At 35.1% G+C, this 18,668-nt stretch overlaps 2 protein-coding genes across 2 annotated transcripts; both read right to left on the reverse strand.

Moving 5' to 3' along the window:
* Nucleotides 1–1,014: 1,014 nt before the first annotated feature.
* On the reverse strand, nucleotides 1,015–6,380 carry LOC132104848 (CUB domain-containing protein 1-like). Its single transcript, XM_059510377.1, has 3 exons — nucleotides 6,317–6,380; nucleotides 1,689–2,066; nucleotides 1,015–1,406 (listed from the first exon to the last, which is right to left on the reverse strand). Exons 1-3 carry the CDS (start codon nucleotides 6,378–6,380, stop codon nucleotides 1,015–1,017), a joined length of 834 nt encoding a protein of 277 aa, XP_059366360.1.
* A 134-nt stretch (nucleotides 6,381–6,514) lies between these two features.
* Nucleotides 6,515–16,258, reverse strand: LOC132104015 (CUB domain-containing protein 1-like). The gene is made up of 9 exons (XM_059509173.1): nucleotides 15,761–16,258; nucleotides 11,313–11,528; nucleotides 10,881–11,237; nucleotides 10,440–10,805; nucleotides 10,127–10,324; nucleotides 8,966–9,343; nucleotides 8,193–8,549; nucleotides 7,965–8,052; nucleotides 6,515–7,719 (listed from the first exon to the last, which is right to left on the reverse strand). The coding sequence occupies exons 1-9, from the start codon at nucleotides 15,822–15,824 to the stop codon at nucleotides 7,173–7,175; spliced, it is 2,571 nt and encodes an 856-aa protein (XP_059365156.1). The 5' UTR covers nucleotides 15,825–16,258; the 3' UTR covers nucleotides 6,515–7,172.
* Between the last annotated feature and the right edge of the window lie 2,410 nt (nucleotides 16,259–18,668).

Here is an 18,668-nt window from a genome sequence, read left to right on the forward strand (position 1 = left end):
GAAACAAATCAAAAATCATATTTCTGGTCTTTCACCTGTATCATAATTAGGTCTTTCACCTGTATTTTACACCATTAAATAAAGGTAAAGAGAAATCACAAATACCATAAACCTGATTTATGCAATTTGAAAAAACGTTTCTGGAACCTTACTTAAGGATGCACAATATCAGTTATCGGCTGATATGAAAGGTTCATCATTATCAGTAATCTATTTTACATTTAGATGGCCTCTGCTATCATCTGTCACTCACTTATGGGCATAAACACAGTTGTAGTAATATCAAAATTAATATACATTTTTCAAACAGTACATTATAATGCTGAGACTTAAATGACTGATTTGTAGTTTTATTTTATTTTTTATTTAGACAAAACAGAATAGTTTCAATGTCAACCATTTGTTAGTTATTGAGCATGACATGAAAATAATTTATTAGTATCAGACAGAATTTTTCTATAACATATAAAATGTCAGTCAATATTAAATATTTAATTAAAATTTAATTCTAGCCTTTAAAACAACTTATTTTATTATCGGCCATTACATGAAAATAATGATAAGAATCAAGCATCTCTAATTTTGCCATGTAACATACCATGCATTTTAAAATCTATTCCACAGAGTTCTGCTGAATTTTCTACATCTGATTCTGGTCTGTGTGATTATCTTCAATCCTCATATATTCTGAACAGAGAGGAACATCTATTAAAATGCCTGAGAATTTATTTTAGGGATGCATGAAGTAAACGTACAGAATTTATTAACAAACACATATGAAACTTGTAGCCTGGAGACAATCATTGTTAAAACAAAACAAATATCCAACAGACACAGTCACAGAACACTTCCACCAAGGGATTCGGCTCTCAAACAGCTCCAACAGGAGCATTATTTCTGTACATTCAGAATAAAAGCCCATAAAAAAAACTTTAAAAAACAATTTTTTATCAAATATACATGCAAGATACACACGACCACAACAGCATTGAGAGAGAGCATGTCTTTTATGCATTAGTTCAAAGCTTTACAGAAAAACATTGTATCTGAAATTAAATCCTGCAGACTGATCTTTGAGAGCACAGCGAAGCGGCCGCTCTTGGGCTCGCAGTTGGACATGTTCAGGTAGAAGCTCTGCTGCTGGATGATGGGGCTGGGGAAGCTCTGATCTTCTCTCCAGGTCTGTGTTTGAACTTGAGAGTCCAGTGGTCCGACTGTGACCTCGGTGTGACCCGAGTCACATGTGGGGTTGACGATATTGGAGAACATCAGCTCGGCCGTGTACTCTTGGGGAATGTAGATGATCCATGAGACAGACGAGGAAGGATTCATGCTGTTGGGCGAGTTTGGTGTCGCAAGGTACGCAGGTCCCGAAATGAGAGGAATTACACTGTAGATTACATTTTCTGTGAAGGAAACAGAAAAAGCCACTGCAATGAAACTGTCAGCTCTCAGTTGGGTAAAAACCTTTTTTTTGTTCATAACGTTCCATTCATCAAAAGCATTTTGAAAAATGTAAAACGTCTCATGTTTTCAACAAAAATGTCTAGCACCATAAACGTTTTCAACATTGATAATAATGAGAAAAGATTTCTGAAGTATCAGGTGGCTCAGAATATGCGTAAGAGACTTTCAAAAACCTCAAAAAATCATATTTATTCCAAACTTTTGACTAGTATTGTAATTACCAGTGATCTCTGGACTAGTGCTGACTTTTAAGAAAGGTTCTTTCTCCTGGCTCAGGTCTTTTGTATTATTAGGCGTTACAGTAATGGAAACATTCCCTTTGATTTGGATTTTTTGGACAGCGCCTTCAGCTGCAGAGCAAAACAGGCCAATGTTGGAGCCCTCGGTCTCAGAGATGACCAGCAAGACTCTCTCATTACACTGCTTGTCTGGTACAGACTGGTGCAGGCTTCCTTTTGGAGACATGAGATCCACGGTGCCTTGATCCTGCACACGGAGCAGCCAGGTGAACTGATGGAGGGGGACAGGAAGACTAGAGTCCAGAGCGGGAATCGTGAGGAGCGTCCCACTGACGTCACGGGCAGACACACTCGGACAGTCTAGAATTAAATAGAGGAAAGGAAAGAAAGATGAACAAAGAAAGATAACCAAATCAAAGTAACATGCTGAATGAATCTCAAAATTGTTCTGTCAAGATTGTGATTTAAAGACTATATAAATCACGTCTGCAAGAGCGTCAAAGTCTGCCGTGCATGAACACTTATAGTTTTGTCATATGTTACTGGACAATATATTTGTTTTTTAAAGTATTATTTATCCACAGTTTGGTTTTTTGAAATTGTCAATTTGGGGAGTTTTAATCCATATCTAGCCAAAAAATAAATTAATTAAATAAAAAGCCCTTGGTACACTTTCCTCAAAAAATGTCCTCTAATAAACAGTGCAAAATTCAGAACAACTAGCTCCTTTTCCATTCTTGAGTTCAGTTTGAGTTTATCTGGGGTCCGTGTATATTTTGGTCATTTGATTTTCTATTTAAAAATAAATAAAGATAAATGAGAAACGGTTTGATTTTCGTTTTTTCGTTTTGTTTAAGAAACGGAAAACGAAAATTTAGCTGCATTTTTCGTATTTTTGTTTGTGGGTAAAAAATGAGATTATGCTTTAATATTTGTTTGAATGTGTGGGCGGCGCTGAAACGCCCCTTTCATCCCTTCTGTACTGCACCGACAAGAGGCAACCGCAAGCTCAGTTCATTTTCACCAGGAGAGAAGCGGCAGACAGCAGAGCATATTAATCCCGCGGATTCTTTGCTAGTGGTGCTTGCAAGCTTTATATATATATATACAAATTTTTTTTGACCAAACAGAAATTAATTTATTCAATGACATTTGAATTTTACTGTAGGCCTATATGATCTACAATGACATGAAATATGCAGATTTTTAGCCTACTAATTTTATTCTATACCTATTTAAGAAAAACCTCACAAGTAGCCTGTTTTCATTTGCTATTACAAACAACAGCAACTGAAGCTTTATCTTGTAGAGTGTAGTCTGCTGCACTTCTCTGATCGGCGGATCCCGATCCACACCTTCCATCCCGAAAACAGGGGAAAGAGCTTCAGCTCCGTCAGTTTGGATCGTAAAACACCCTAAATAACACGAAAACCTTACAAAACTCAACATGATGTGCTTTCTGCCATCTCGGTCTACATTAACTTCTTTCTGAAACGTCAGAAATGAACCAGGCTCATGCATCAGACGAACCATGTCTAGCTGGACATGTCTACTTTTAAAATAATCCATTTAAATAGAATAATAATAATAATAATTTTATATTTAGGCCTATGTAATTCAAATGAAACCAACGAGAGGTGCAGTGTTTCCCGTCTGAACTCATTATCTGTAATGATGTCACACCATCACTATATTCATACTGTCATCTACAGAATTCGTGAATTCAGTTCATAATTCTAAGAAGGCTATAGTCTATAATTAAAACATTTAAAGTAGACTAATTATGGGGGAAAACTTAACTTATTTTAATATAAATTTTATTATAAATGTGGGGTTGGGTTTTTCCCATTTTATTTTTTTTTATGAATGGCCTAGAATAAAATAAATAAAAATTAAAATAATTAAAATAATAAAGTTGTCAAGTCTGCTTTGTCAATAACATGCAGCAGCTGGAAAATTATAATATTATTTTTTATTTTATTATTAATTTAATTAATTAATTAATTAATTATTATTATTATTATTATTATTTTATCTTGCAAGCACCACTAGCAAAGAATCCGCGGGATTAATATGCTCTGCTGTCTGCCGCTTCTCTCCTGGTGAAAATGAACTGAGCTTGCGGTTGCCTCTTGTCGGTGCAGTACAGAAGGGATGAAAGGGGCGTTTCAGCGCCGCCCACACATTCAAACAAATATTAAAGCATAATCTCATTTTTCACCCACAAACAAAAATACGAAAAATCCAGCTACATTTTCGTTTTGCGTTTCTTAAATAAAACGAAAAAACGAAAATCAAACCGTTTCTCATTTATCTTTATTTATTTTTAAATAGAAAATCAAATGACCAAAAGATACACGGACCATCTGGCCACACGAAGTTGAATTTGAATGACAAGAAAGGAATTTACTGAATTGTAGGGCTGGGTGATATGGCCAAAAAAATAATCACAATTTTTTTTCTTATCAGTCGATAGCTATAATTATCCTGATAAATGTAAAATCTTTATTTCTTTCAGGTTTTAAGACAGATTTTGCTCCAAAGTGAAAGTTGTAGAAACCAGATTTTCCTTAAAATAAATATCTAATAGAAAAATGTATTTCTTAGTTTCTATATGTTCTAATGAGGGATATTGTTTCAAATCAAGAAACAAAAAAACTTTTGACTGAATTTTTCCTCAGCCAAACCCCACAGCCATACCTGTCACATACCCAGTTTAAAGTTAGTTCACCCAAAAATGAAAATTATGTCATTAATGACTCACCCTCATGTCGTTCCAAACCAATAAGACCTCAGTTTATCTTTGGAACAAAGTTTAAGATATTTTAGATTTAGTCTGAGAGCTTATGATATGGTAATCATGAATCACTGACTCAAAAACACACTTACATTGAATTAATGAATCTCGGCTGTGTTTCCTTTTAGAGATTCACAGTGGCTGAGCTGTTACTATATTTGGAACTATTTTCATTGAAGAAATAGAGCAAAATCAGGCAGTACTTGTTTATTGAACTAATCAATATAAAATTTGCAATCTACCTTAATAACTTAATATCTATTAAAATCTGTCACTCTCCTTATCGCAATCTGTAGGCGCACAGAAAATAAAAGCGCCATATTAGAGGTTGAAACAATTGTATTATTGTTGTTTTTATGTGTGAGAGTTTGTGTGTGTGTGTATAGTGATTTAGATCCTTAGTCCACACTCCAAATCAGTAGGTGTAGGGCCCTATGAAAAAAAATGCGGACAGAATCGCGAAATCCGGTCATAAAAACAGAATTTACAGTGTAACGGAATGTCACAGACTTTGTCCAATTTTGAATGAATTAATCAAAAGTAGTTCATTGCACTTACATCAAATCGCGATATGGACTAATATCTGTAAATATTAAGGGGGAAAAGTCTATTTTGATATGAAAAGTGCATATTATGCGTGTCTGTGTTAATGAATGGCTCAGAAGCGCGACTTGGTTTATTACACACACAGAAGTGCGTGTGTATTTCAGCGTCTGCCGTTTCACTTAATGAGGATGTAAATACATGAACAACTTCGCCAGAACTGCACTGAGAGTCACTCCATGAGCATTTGACCATTTGATTTGAGTAAAACTAGCGTCACATCACATACACAGAACTGTAAAGGTATTCATGGTAACCCGTCAAAATAAAAGTCTGGTTTAATTTAAAGACAAGTATTTGCCAGAAATGTATTACTATTGTTCAGCAGAATGTACATAGCCTACTACTACTACTGCTACTACTAAAATGGCACAAACATAATTTTTTTAAGGAATAATCATACAACATTTCTTCCATGTTTTATTTTTAAAAGTAAATCCCCTTTGTTGACCGATAAATAAAGTTTGCTTAATTTTCAATAATTAAAAGAAAAATGTAAATGTTTTATGCCTTCATGTGATAACCAGAAAAATGTAAAAACACAACAGAATTTCTGAGGGGAAAAAAATTTGAGAAATTGTTTTTAAGGATTTAATAATTAGACATGCTAAAACACAGAATTAGGTAAAAATAAAACATATGGTGAAGAAAAAAAAAATTCATAGGGCCCTAAACATGTAATTTTTATTAAACTTTTAATAATTGTTGTGAAAATGTTAATTGTTATGATTTTAATTAATTAGACACAGTTTTGCTTAAGGTAGAATGATAAGGCTAATTATATATGCATGCCACTTTCTGAAACAACCTTACACAGTTATGATAACGTTAATAATGAACACAATGTTAACGTAGCCTACTGTGATGATATGCCGACTGCACACATACACACTCTTGGGATTCCACAACTTCCTTTGATCATCCTCACAACTTATTGCTTGTAGCCATTTTGTCATCTTTTCTGGTTCTGTATGTTTATTAGGAAGGATGTAGAACTCCAATTCATAATTTGTTCGTTTATTGGAGGTACAGAAAACGACACAGCAACTCTTCGGCATGATTGTTCCGTGTATTTCAATTGGCGCCAAGGCAATGTTTTCCCCCACGGGCTAAATTCACATCACGTGATGGGGCGTTCCCGGGGGCATTCCCAGACCAACCGTCTGTATGTATTTTACAAAACCTTTCTGGAATTGGGGTTGTACCTTACCTAAGGATGCACAATATAAGTTATCAGCTAATATGAAAGGTTCATCATTATCAGTCACTCTCATGTCTTGTTTATTTTTAGATTTAGATGGCCTCTGCTATCATCTATCACTGACTTATGGGCATAATCACAGTTGTAGTAATATCAAAATGAATTTCCATTCTTCAAACAGTACATTATAATGCTGTGATGCTTAGCTTTAGTTTTAGACTTTAATGACCGATTTGTAGTTTTTTATTTTTTATGTAGACAAGACAGAATACTTAATCTCAACAATTTATTGATTATGACATAAAAAAATATTTATTAGTATCAAACCATTGGAGAAAATGTGAAAACTCTACATCTGATTCTGGTCTGTGTGATTATCTTCATTCCTAATATATTCTGAACAGAGAGGAACATCTATTAAAATGCTTGAGAATTTATTTTAGGAATGCATGAAGTAAACGTACAGAATTTATTAACAAACACATATGAAACATGTAGCCTGGAGAAAATCACTGTTAAAACATACAAAAAAAATCCAACAGAGAAAGTCACAGAACCCTTCCACCAAGGGATTCGGCTCTCAAACAGCTCCAACAAGAGCATTATTTCTGTACATTCAGGCTAAAGGCCCATAAAAAACCCCTTTCAAACCCAATTTTTGATCAAATATACATGCAAGATACACACGACCACTAGAGCGACGAGAGAGAGCATGTCCTTTATGCATTAGTTCAAAGCTTTAGAAGAAAAAAACACATTGTCTTTGTGTGCACACATGCACAGGCTAGCAGCCAATGGCTTTTCTGCTCTCTCAATAAAATCTGACACAGTTTTACCGATCAGCCATTGAATTAGATCCTCATTCTCACATGGCGTCCTCGTATTCTGGCTCAGGATATGAATCCGAGTCTGAATCCATTTGCAGTTGTAGTCTGGATTCATCAGCAGACAGACGAATGGGATTTATATCCCCGGCACCCTTGAAAGTGTTCAGCGTATTATCCATCATCCTACGATCTTCGAATCTTAAGCTTCCCTGCGATATGAGCGGCGTGCGAGGCCTTGGGAGGTTAAAGGTGGTGGCTGGGTTTAGGAAAGGCTGAAATACATCTCCTTCTCTTCTGTCCAGCGAATATTCAGCAGATGAGTCCGCAGCTGCTGGGATGGAGTCCGTGGGGCCGGTGAACGGACGGTACCCATCCACCTGATGTCCATTGCTCCAGGCTCCACTGTCAACCTCTGCAGGCTGGTTCTTGTCCAGATGTCCGTACATGGTGGAGTCGTCGATAGAGGCATAGACATGGGACTCATTGTCTGCTCTGGATTTCGGGAAGGTGGCGTTTCCTGGGAGGACATTTTTCCCTCGGGGTATAAAGATGGAGGATCTGTTGGCATTTGATTTGTTTTTCCGTCTGAAAGAGAAGAAAATAGGTTCAAAATGATTTAACTGTGCTATCTATGTGCATGATGCAGTTTACATTTTAAATTTGTTATAATTTAAATTTTATTTTATTGCTATTTTATTGCCTGACTTAGGGCTTAGGCACAATTATCCATTTGTTGGATAAAAAAAAAAGTATGCCCAACATTATTCACACATTATTCAGGATGATGCATAAAAGTTTGACAACAAATACCAAAGAAAATTCAGACTTACTTTCGAATGACGCACACAACTATAAGTGCGATGATTATCAACAACAACAGCACCCCGAATACAGCCAAGATAATGCCCAGGAACTTCTCTATACAGAGATAAAAACAGTAGGAATGATCATCTTTTATTTTAATACTCGTAAACTAACAAAACAATGTAGACTGTGATCAATAAACAAACACATAAAAAATGAAGACAAAAAATCTGAAATGAAAGCCTTTTTCTTACTGGATTCCTTCTGCAGACTGATCTTTGAGAGCACAGCGAAGCGGCCGCTCTTGGGCTCGCAGTTGGACATGTTCAGGTAGAAGCTCTGCTGCTGGATGATGGGGCTGGGGAAGCTCTGATCTTCTCTCCAGGTCTGTGTTTGAACTTGAGAGTCCAGTGGTCCGACTGTGACCTCGGTGTGACCCGAGTCACATGTGGGGTTGACGATATTGGAGAACATCAGCTCGGCCGTGTACTCTTGGTGAACGTAGATGATCCATGAGACAGACGAGGAAGAATTCATGCCGTCGGGCCAGTTTGGTGTCGCAAGGTACATGGGTCCCAAAATGAGAGGAATTACAGTGTAGATTACATTTTCTGTGAAGAAAACAGAAAAAGCCACTGAAATGAAGCTGTCAGCTCTCAGTTGGGTAAAAACGTTGTTCATAACTTTCTATTCATCAAAAGCATCTTGAATAATGTAAAATGTCTCATGGTTTTCAACATAATAATAAGAAACGATTTCTGAACGATCGTATGACACTGAAAACTGGAGTAATGACCCTGGAAATTCAGCTTTACATCAGATAAATAAATTACATTTTAAAATATATTCAAACAGAAAGCCAGTATTTGAAATTATAATAATATTGTAAAATTTTACCCTTTTTACTGTATTTTTTTTATCAGATAAATGTAGCCTTGGTGAGCATAAGATACTTTCTAAAACCTCAAAAAAAAATTAAAAAAATAAATCATATTTATTCCAAACTTTTGACTAGTATTGTAATTACCAGTGATCTCTGGACTAGTGCTGACTTTTAAGAAAGGTTCTTTCTCCTGGCTCAGGTCTTTTGTATTATTAGGCGTTACAGTAATGGAAACATTCCCTTTGATTTGGATTTTTTGGACAGCGCCTTCAGCTGCAGAGCAAAACAGGCCAATGTTGGAGCCATCGGTCTCAGAGATGACCAGCAAGACTCTCTCATTACACTGCTTGTCTGGTACAGACTGGTGCAGGCTTCCTTTTGGAGACATGAGATCCACGGTGCCTTGATCCTGCACACGGAGCAGCCAGGTGAACTGATGGAGGGGGACAGGAAGACTAGAGTCCAGAGCGGGAATCGTGAGGAGCGTCCCACTGACGTCACGGGCAGACACACTCGGACAGTCTAGAATTAAATAGAGGAAAGGAAAGAAAGATGAACAAATCAAAATAATGTGGTGAATGAATCTCAAAATTGTTTTGTCAAGATTGTGATTTAAAGACTATATAAATCACGTCTGCAAGAGCGTCAAAGACTGCCGTGCATGAACACAGATAGTTTTGCTACTTTTACTTTTAAGCTGAAGTGCTAAAATAACTAAAACTAAAATATAAAACAAAAAAATAAAAACTATATTGACATTTCACTTTTCTTTTAAACTTTTTCTTTTAAAATGAAAATGGAAAATAGAAAAATAAAAACGGATTCAAAATATTCGTTAAAACCAAAATAGTTTTCTAATTACATTAAAATAACACTGGTGACCACCCACTTATGTCTTCAAAAGGGAATTTATAAAATATGATCAAATATATAAACTAAAACACTTAGAACATTTGAAACCATCTAACTTCAAGGCTTTGTGTATATATATATATATATATATTATATATATATATATATATATATATATATATATATATATATATATATATATATATATATATTTATTTATTCACATTCAAATTGAAATTCTACATCCTGTTTGATACTGAATTAAATATGAAAACACAAGTCATATTGCATTACATAATCCAAAACATAATAGTCAGAAGAGTTGTCAGCACAACAGTTTAAATGTCTTAGAAAAGAGAAGTCTGTCTGATTTCATCAATCTGATGAGTCAAAGCCTGATTTAACAAGTATTTTTCCATGTCTAAAGCGTTTCATTTTCAGTGTTATAGTTACCTATGACTTTGGTGGCTGTCAGCTGCAGATCCTGCACAGGGCAGTCGAGGAAGGACAGGTCAGCTTTGGTGCCTGCAGGAACCACTATTTTCTCCTGTATCTCAGAGTTCAAGCTCATTTCACAGTACGACTCTGGGTTTTTATTTTCTATTTGCAGGCTCAATCCCTCCTCATTCCGGAGATCCACAGTGCAAACATCTGAATGGTAAAGGAAGATTAACAGCCTGTTATTTATCAGCAACTCGGGTAGAAAGCTCTAAAACAATATGATTTCAGACACAAAATCTACAGTAAATGCTTAATTTCTCCTTACATGGAGTCCCACTCCTGAACACCTCCACGTTGAAGTTCAAGGAAAGCCCAGGAACTATCTCCCCTTTCCTCGCATCACAATTGGTCAGAGTCAGGCTGAAATCTCCCTGTTTATTAGTCGGCTGAATGTCAGTTGGGGCCTTTGTGATTGAAGTCTTGTCTCCCAGTGTATAATCACACATAACAGTGTTCTTTTGGCATTCTGGTGCAGTGTATTGTCGAAAGTAAACAGTAAAATTGTTCATAGGCTGAACAACAAAGTTCCACTTAATTTTTTCTAAATTGTAGTAGCCTGTGGGGTAATTTGGTGTGAAGAAATCAGCAGATGAGGGTCCTCTGGACAGCTTGACGTCCACCTCAACTAGTGCTGGAGATGCAAAGAATGAGAAATAAAATTAGATAAGAAACTTAACACTTCTTGTTTCAAATCACTACTTCTAACCTGTTGCTGCTGGTCCCATGGACACTTTGAAGTTAGATGGGTTCAGGTCTGTCCCTTTGGGAACCTCCAGAGTCACTCGACCTCTATACAAGACCTGGATACGGCTGATGGTACCGTTCCCACAGAACGTGCCGATGGTGGCTGGTCCTGCACGCTGGTATGTGATGATGGTGTAGGTGTGTTTGTCTGGACAGGATTCTGAAGGCTTGATCTGTCTCATTCCTGGAGATGGGAAGTCCAGCTGAAACATCCTGCCTGCCTGAACCTTCAGATCCCAGGTGAAGGTTCTGCTGAACTCCAGGAATCTTGTCGAATCCGGATGCACTGCAACGATGCTACAGCCTGTTGTTGAGCAATCTGTGTAGAGATTTAAGTGTTTTGAATGTGATTTGTATCAAATGGATAGTTCAGGCTCTGCATGTTGTTACTGACCGATCTGTTGGTTGATCTCCACAGTAAAGATGTCCCCCGGCTGAGAGCAGTTGAAAGTCACGTTGGTGGGCCGAGCTTCAGTAAGTTTGAGGACGGAGTTACAGGTTTGAGAAGGACCTGCATCCTTACACACACTACAGTCCAGACGCTGTCCTTCCTTCTTGCTGAAAATTACGATGGTGCCAGAGTCAGGAGTCACCTCCATTTCATAACACTCTGCAAAAAAAAAAGGGAATAAATAAATAAATAAACAAACTCAAATAATTAATTGGTAATATATATATATATATATATATATATATATATATATATATATATATATATATATAAATAATAAAGCATCTTTTTATTTGATATATTTTTTTTATATAATTAATGGAATTAAAATGCATTATTTTATATTTAGGATTTAAATGCAATGGAGATGAACACTTGATTTTTTTTCAGAAATAATGTAATCTTTATCTTTCAAAATTTGAAGGAATTATAGCATGCTAGTAGAACGGTATTTTACAAAATAACTAGGGCACTTCAAAAACACTTTATCAAAATTAATTGATAAAAAAGAACAGCAATGATTGTGGCATGATAAAAAGATTCCAAGTCAAATTTCTGAAGGTTACAGCAGTCAAAAATGATTCGGAAGTGTCGATGCCTCTGTTTTGAATGACTTCAGCACATCTGTGGCCACAGGACATCACTAGTTTCTCACACTGCTCTGGTGTGATCTTGGTCCACTCTTCCACAGTTTGGGGATTGTGGTAGTTTTGTTAGCCATAACTTGGTCACCAAGGATTTTCCAGAGATTTTCAGTTGGGTTTAGATCAGGACTCTGGGCTGGCCGTTTCATTATCTCAGTGTTTTCAGCTTCAAGGAACTGCTTTATCCATTTTGCTGTGTGACAGGGGGGCATTGTCTTGCATGAAAATATCTGGCTGATTGGGTGATGAACACAGGGGAAAAAAAACGTATATATGTAGTATGTAGATGTAAATGTATGTAGCCGCAGGAGGTTCTGATAAACATTTGCATTCAATTTGAACCAGTTCTCCTCACTCTATACCATGTACAAGCAATTCCAGCTGCAGTGCTGAACCCATTCCCCATTGAGGGTCATCCCTTTGGCCTTCATCTGGACAACCTGCTGTCAAAGAGTTTCAATAACTTTCGAATGGCTCACCATCTTGCAAAGTCAGTGAAAATTGGAAAGGTAGGCTGCCAGTTAAATACGGCTTGTCAGAGAATTATCACCAGTGTTGTGCCTGAACGCGTTCATTGAACGATAGTTCATGAACTCGTTCATATTTTGGGCGAACGTGAACTGAACGTGCTGTATTACTGCCTGATGAACGTTACTGTGAACTCGTTCATTCTGGTGTCTGTGAACGGCACGCTCTCTCAGGTTAACTTCGTTCAATAGGGTGCCAGATTTCTATAGAGCCTTCCAGGCGAAAACCCGGCTAAAACACACCGTAAACGGGTCTTAATATGTAGCGGAAAAACACCCAATCTGGCAACACCAGCCACCAGTGTCGCACCGCCGTCCGCTGCATGCGCGACGCGTCATCAAAAAAAAAAAAAAACAGCAAACGACAGCAGCATGTAGCAAGAAGGCGTATGATCATTTAAAATAATTTTATGATGTTTATGACAAGGTCGTGAGAATGGGAGACAAAGCATTAAAGCAACAATGGGGAAATGCTGTCCCCTCAATGCTAATGTAAACCCTGGTTGGATAAGGATTCAAAATTGGATATGAAGATGAAATCTGACGCATAGCTTCATTGTTAAAACTGATAAAATAATTGCTGTCTGTGATTCTATATGGGCTGTGGCAATAATTTTGAAAAATAATAACTCGCAGCAACGTATGGAAAAAAAGAACTATGAACTAGTTCATTTTTGGAACTGTGAACTTTAGTTCAAAATTTTGTAGTTTGAACTATGAACTGAACTAGTTCATTTTATAATTTGTGAATTGAACTTTGAACTAGTTCATGTAGAAAGTGAACTTTCCCAACACTGATTATCACCAGGTGCCAGATTAACACCAATAACTGGGAGGTATCTGAAAGTGTTCTTTAATTTTGATCAAAGTTCTTCTTCAAATATCTCATTTAGGTTTTTTATACAGTGCTTCAGAATATAAATTTTGTTATTAATAAATGTGCTATGTTATAATAAATTCAATAAATTATAATAAATGCTTAAGTTAATATAATTAAAATGATATTTAAATGCATTAAATATATAGTAAATATAATAAAGTGCTACAACATAATTTAAATTAAAAATGAAATCTAAAAATAATATTTTCTTTTTATATATATTTTATTATAAATTTATATATATATATGAATATATATGTGTGTGTGTTTTGCTATTGCTATTTTTTTTTTCTTTGCTATTTTGCTAAAGGACCTTCCATTCATTTTCTTGTTGTTGTTTTTCTCTCTCTTTCTCATTTATATTGACTTTTTGTTTATTGGATTCATTTTTGTTTTTTTATGAACAGGCCCTTATTTGGACTTATTCTATTAGAAAAATGATGCAATAAAATTTACAATCAAGCATTTAACTCTGTTCTTAGACACAGACTTGCCCTAGGAAATAATCGATGAAGAGCCAAAGGAACAGCTTGGATGAAGCAGAGAGCTGTAACCCACATGAAACCAAACAGAAAAAAACAAACACAAAGAACTGATTCACACAAGGTAAAAGCTGGAACAGGAAGAGTCCATGAGTGAACGTATCCACACATTACACTACACGTCAAGCATTCTGGGATCCTCCCTGATTTCATTAACAACAACGACAAAAAAAGAGCACCATAATAACTGAAAGAATTGCTGACATTGCAGAAGGTTTGGCACATGATAGAATGTAAATATGCATCACACTACCTATTAGAAATTAGGCTTAAAAGATGTTGGTTGTTCCACTCAATAAATAGCTTGTTTTCCTAACTTAACAAAATTATGCCACGTTTTTCCACACAGTTGAACTGATTTATTAGAATGCAAATTAGGTTAATTGTCCTGATGAGTAAAATTCATGCTAATTTAAAGAGATCACACCAATTGAATGTTCTCTAAACATAATTCACTCTTGTTGATCCAACCAGTGCTGTTGCTGTTGTGTGAGTTTTCTACATTTTCAGTTGTGTTGTATATGCTTATGTAAACTGAGCAAAATCATTTTTTGAGTACTTCATTCAAACACAGGTCAAATGCTTCAAGATCTCTAACCTTACTTGATCACAAGACACTCACAAGTTTAGACATGCAACCACGCAGAAGAGAAACGTAGGCACGGTCTCATATTACTGCAAAAGAATGGCTACAACATCCGCAAATATTTACTCATGTTTGTGACGACAACAACGATCAGCGAACACACACCTCTGTCTCCAGCTTCTAGCCTGAACACAGGTCAAAGTAAATCCATCAATGCAGTCCATCAGTTAACATCTTGTAAACCAAACAAAGCTTGTGAGCAAGTGATATAATGCTACATTTCTCCATATCTGTTTCTGATGATGAAAAACTATTCCTTTAACCAAGTTACTTGTTCAACTTAACTGTTAAAGTTGTATGTACATTTTCAGGTTTAGCCATCTGTGTGACATAGAATAAGCACAACTTCATCATGATCTGATACTTTTAATCAAATAAAATGCACAATATGTTTAAGAAACACTTTAGAAAGAGGCCAAATCTGTTACCTAAACTTTCAAATAACCCATTAAACTAGACTCCAGAATGCAGTGGAATTTATAATTTCATGAAATGTGTAATTCTCTCCTATATCTGCACAGGACAAATCAACAAATCACACTCTTGGCTCATTTTAATAATTAAAAAATTGCAGCTTTTAAATGCAACACTTTGAAGGTCACTTTAAAAGCTGTGAAAATGAAAGTCAATGTCAATAGAAAAGCAAACACTGACATTTCTCACACATGCATTTTACTATAGAGAAAACAGTCTTCAGTTTTTCCCTCCTTGCCCAAGAGCATGTTACAGTAAACCGCCCTCCATTTGTACAGTAACAGATTGTTAGTCAATAATTAACAAGTTGTTTTTCACAGCATCTGTCAGATATGCAAATTACAGTGCTCATTTTTCTACTAGGCCATGAAGGAGGTCAGATTCAGATCTGCTGGGAAGAACTATATAAATATTACTCATTTATATGCATTAGTATAAACAACTTGTAATAAATACCCATCATGCATTTCGCTGGTTCAATTAAATGAAATGTCTCGATATAAAATTACTTTAAAACAACAAACTCTCTCAGTACCTCAAACGGTCAAATCATTATACCTGATCACTTTTAAACTTTTAATGTCATATATATATATATATATATATATATGAATGAAAAATGTCAGTAGCGAGTTAAAAATGTGTTTGGGGTGGTGCTGCTTTAGTTTATAGACTCACCTGAGATCTTTTGAATCTGCAGTAAAACCAATCCAATGAACACTGGAAACACACACGAGCCCATCGTTCTCCTTCAGAGATTCCTGAACTTTCCAAAATAATATGTGTTTATGTTTTACAAATCGTTGTTTGATTTAAATCCGTGATTCGTGCATGGTGGATTGTGTTTGTTTGACGGCTCAAGCGCTTCCTGATTCTGATACCTGTGCTCACAGAAGGGCGTGTGCGCGCGCAAGCTACCTGTCCAAACTTGCTTTCAGGATCTGGAAAAATGCGATTGCATTATTCAAGAAAAAAATCGAACTTACATTAAGAGAAGAGATTCGGACAGATCCCCCAAAAAGTTTACTTAACCTTAAAATTGCGCACAAATCAGGAAATAATAAATTAACAATTTCTTTTCAGTTTTTCAGACACAAAATCCAGTCGATTTAACGTCTGTGATAGTTCACGTTTACAAGATAATCTAACATGATTTTTTTGTTTTCAAGTCAAGGATGATTCAGCCCTGCATGAGGACAAGGCGTAATATTCATGAGCCAAGAGGTCCTCTATTGGAAGGTTATCGAGAGAACGTCATCATAACTTATTAATATGCATGAGGCATTCCTTCACTGTGGTAGGATGTCATTTCGCTTTCCAGATGTAGTTTAAGTGTTTATTAACAAAAGTTGTCATTTGACTGTTGTTAAACCAAACTTTAAGTAAGAATGCGTTATTTTATTATTATTTTTAACTGTTTTAAACTCTTTTGTTTTGTTTTGTCTTAAAACGTGTTTTTTTCTGAAAAGAATATAATTATGTGTCTGAGCAATATTGTTTTTTTTATGTTGTTATATTTATTGATAATAATTTTAATGCAATTATTATTAATAATGCAATGCATTATATTGTGTAAATATCTCCAGGAAAGTGTGTAAAATAAATTTGACCTACTAGTCATGCAGATGTTTCTCACATATTGTGCTTTCAAACAATGAGTCCACACTTGTCTGAAGACAACAGCATTCCAATTATTTTAAAACAGCCCAGAGGCATGAACAGCACTTAAATAAGGCAAAAGTCACCAGGCATGAACAGATATCTACATAATCCATCCAACAGGTATCGCAAGAGACAACACTTTCATAATACTTCTTGTTTTGTTTTCCCATTTCTGATTTAATGCATCTCCATTGACATACCATTAAAATTATGTGACTGTGGGAAATGAATTATTGAATTGCATTTATTTAAAATAGTGTGTAGAGTGTCATCTATGATCGATCATCAAAGTATTCAAATAGAAAATCGTCCCATTAATGGGCTATTGTCTCAAAAATGAGCCCTGTGGTTACATATTTTGAGGAGCCTTTAAATTAGTTTCTCACACAATAAAATCTTTTCAACAAGCAAAACACTATACGCCATTATGTCATTTTCTAAAAGGAAGACATGTTTCTGAAAGGCATAAATAATTAATTCACAATCTGTTTAATGCTGTTTTGCACCATAGACAAAACTGCATTCAATAGCCATCACTCCATCAATCAGCAGAAACCAGTGGAGAAATTCGACTTCAGGCAGTGGATGTTGTGATGCAGATTTTCTGGCCTGTTTGAAAACAGAGACAAATTGCAAAAGACAACATAATGGGTAAGTGTAATTGCACTTTTTTTATTTTTATTTTTTTTTTTAATATAATCATTATTAATTAAGTCATGTCCTTCAAGCCATGTCAGTATATGTGCATCATGGAGTTTGAGCCCAGTGGAAATGTTTAATATTATTTTTCCAACTAAATCCAAATCAGTCTTTTGTTGTCGTTGTCTCAGAAGAGTATGATTATCCCATAAAAGTTGTATTTTTGGGCTTGTAGGTTTGCAAAATGTGTCTTTAGTTTTAAGATAAAACTAATAAACTAATGATAATACTAATAATTTATAATATTTTTGGATATATATAGTTGAGACTTATATATATTATAAATATAATGTTATAAATATTCAATTGTTGAAATCATTTAGCAAAAATATGTTGTAAGAGTATATATGTGACCCTGGACCACAAAAACAGTCTTAAGTCACTGGGGTATATTTGTACATCGTATGGGTCAAAATTATAAATTTTTCTTTTATGCCAAAAATCATTAGGATATTGAGTAAAGATCATATTTCATGAAGATATTTTGTACATTACCTACCGTAAATATATCAAAACTTAATTTTTTATTAGTAATATGCATTGCTAATAATTCAATTAGACAAGGCGATTTTCTCAGTATTTAGATTTTTTTTTTGCACCCTCAGATTCCAAATATTTAAATAGGTGTATCTCGGCCAGATAATGTCATATCATAACAAACCATTTATAAATGGAAAGCTTATTTATTCATCTTTAAGATGATGTATTAATCTCAATTTCAAAAAATGGATCTTTATGACTGGTTTTGTGGTCCATATGTATTCTGCATTAGATGTAAGTTATATATTATATTATATTATATATCGATATATATATAAATATTGTTTTGATGAAGTGCTGGGCTATGTAATATCTTTATAACCAGTCAGATGAACAAAAGAATCAGAGAATTTAAATCTGATATAGACCCCTTTTGAAGGAAAAAGCAACATTTAATCACAGTTTATTTCTTTTCAACATTTATTGTACTAAAAGTTTAGTGTGAAAACTTCCACTAGAGGGAACTCTCTACCACAAGCCAAACGTATGTACATCTCCAGAGACTGGCCTCTTATGAAATTGACCGCTGTACAATGAATATAGAACCATTAAAACCATTAACATTTGCTGATTGTGTTAATATCGCCAGATGGTTTTAATGGTTTTTATATTTCCTTAATTTAAATACCTCTTTTATCACAATATTAAAAATTTGAATACTTTTCAATAAAAATGTACATGCACT

The sequence above is a fragment of the Carassius carassius genome, chromosome 25 (genome assembly GCF_963082965.1).
Source record: "Carassius carassius chromosome 25, fCarCar2.1, whole genome shotgun sequence".
NCBI lineage: Eukaryota > Metazoa > Chordata > Actinopteri > Cypriniformes > Cyprinidae > Carassius > Carassius carassius.

What these genes read in the sequence shown, in the direction of transcription:
- LOC132104848 (XM_059510377.1), bottom strand. Translation starts at nt 6,380, where the DNA reads ATGAGAGTGACTGATAATGATGAACCTTTCATATTAGCTGATAACTTA. An exon ending in CTTATATTGTGCATCCTTAG is followed by an intron (nt 2,067 to 6,316) that starts GTAAGGTACAAC and finishes ATTTAATTCTAG; the next exon opens with ACTGTCCGAGTGTGTCTGCC. An exon ending in CACTAGTCCAGAGATCACTG is followed by an intron (nt 1,407 to 1,688) that starts GTAATTACAATA and finishes TTTCCTTCACAG; the next exon opens with AAAATGTAATCTACAGTGTA.
- LOC132104015 (XM_059509173.1), bottom strand. Translation starts at nt 15,824, where the DNA reads ATGGGCTCGTGTGTGTTTCCAGTGTTCATTGGATTGGTTTTACTGCAG. An exon ending in GTTCAGGAGTGGGACTCCAT is followed by an intron (nt 10,325 to 10,439) that starts GTAAGGAGAAAT and finishes TTTACCATTCAG; the next exon opens with ATGTTTGCACTGTGGATCTC. An exon ending in CAGTCTGCAGAAGGAATCCA is followed by an intron (nt 8,053 to 8,192) that starts GTAAGAAAAAGG and finishes ATCTCTGTATAG; the next exon opens with AGAAGTTCCTGGGCATTATC.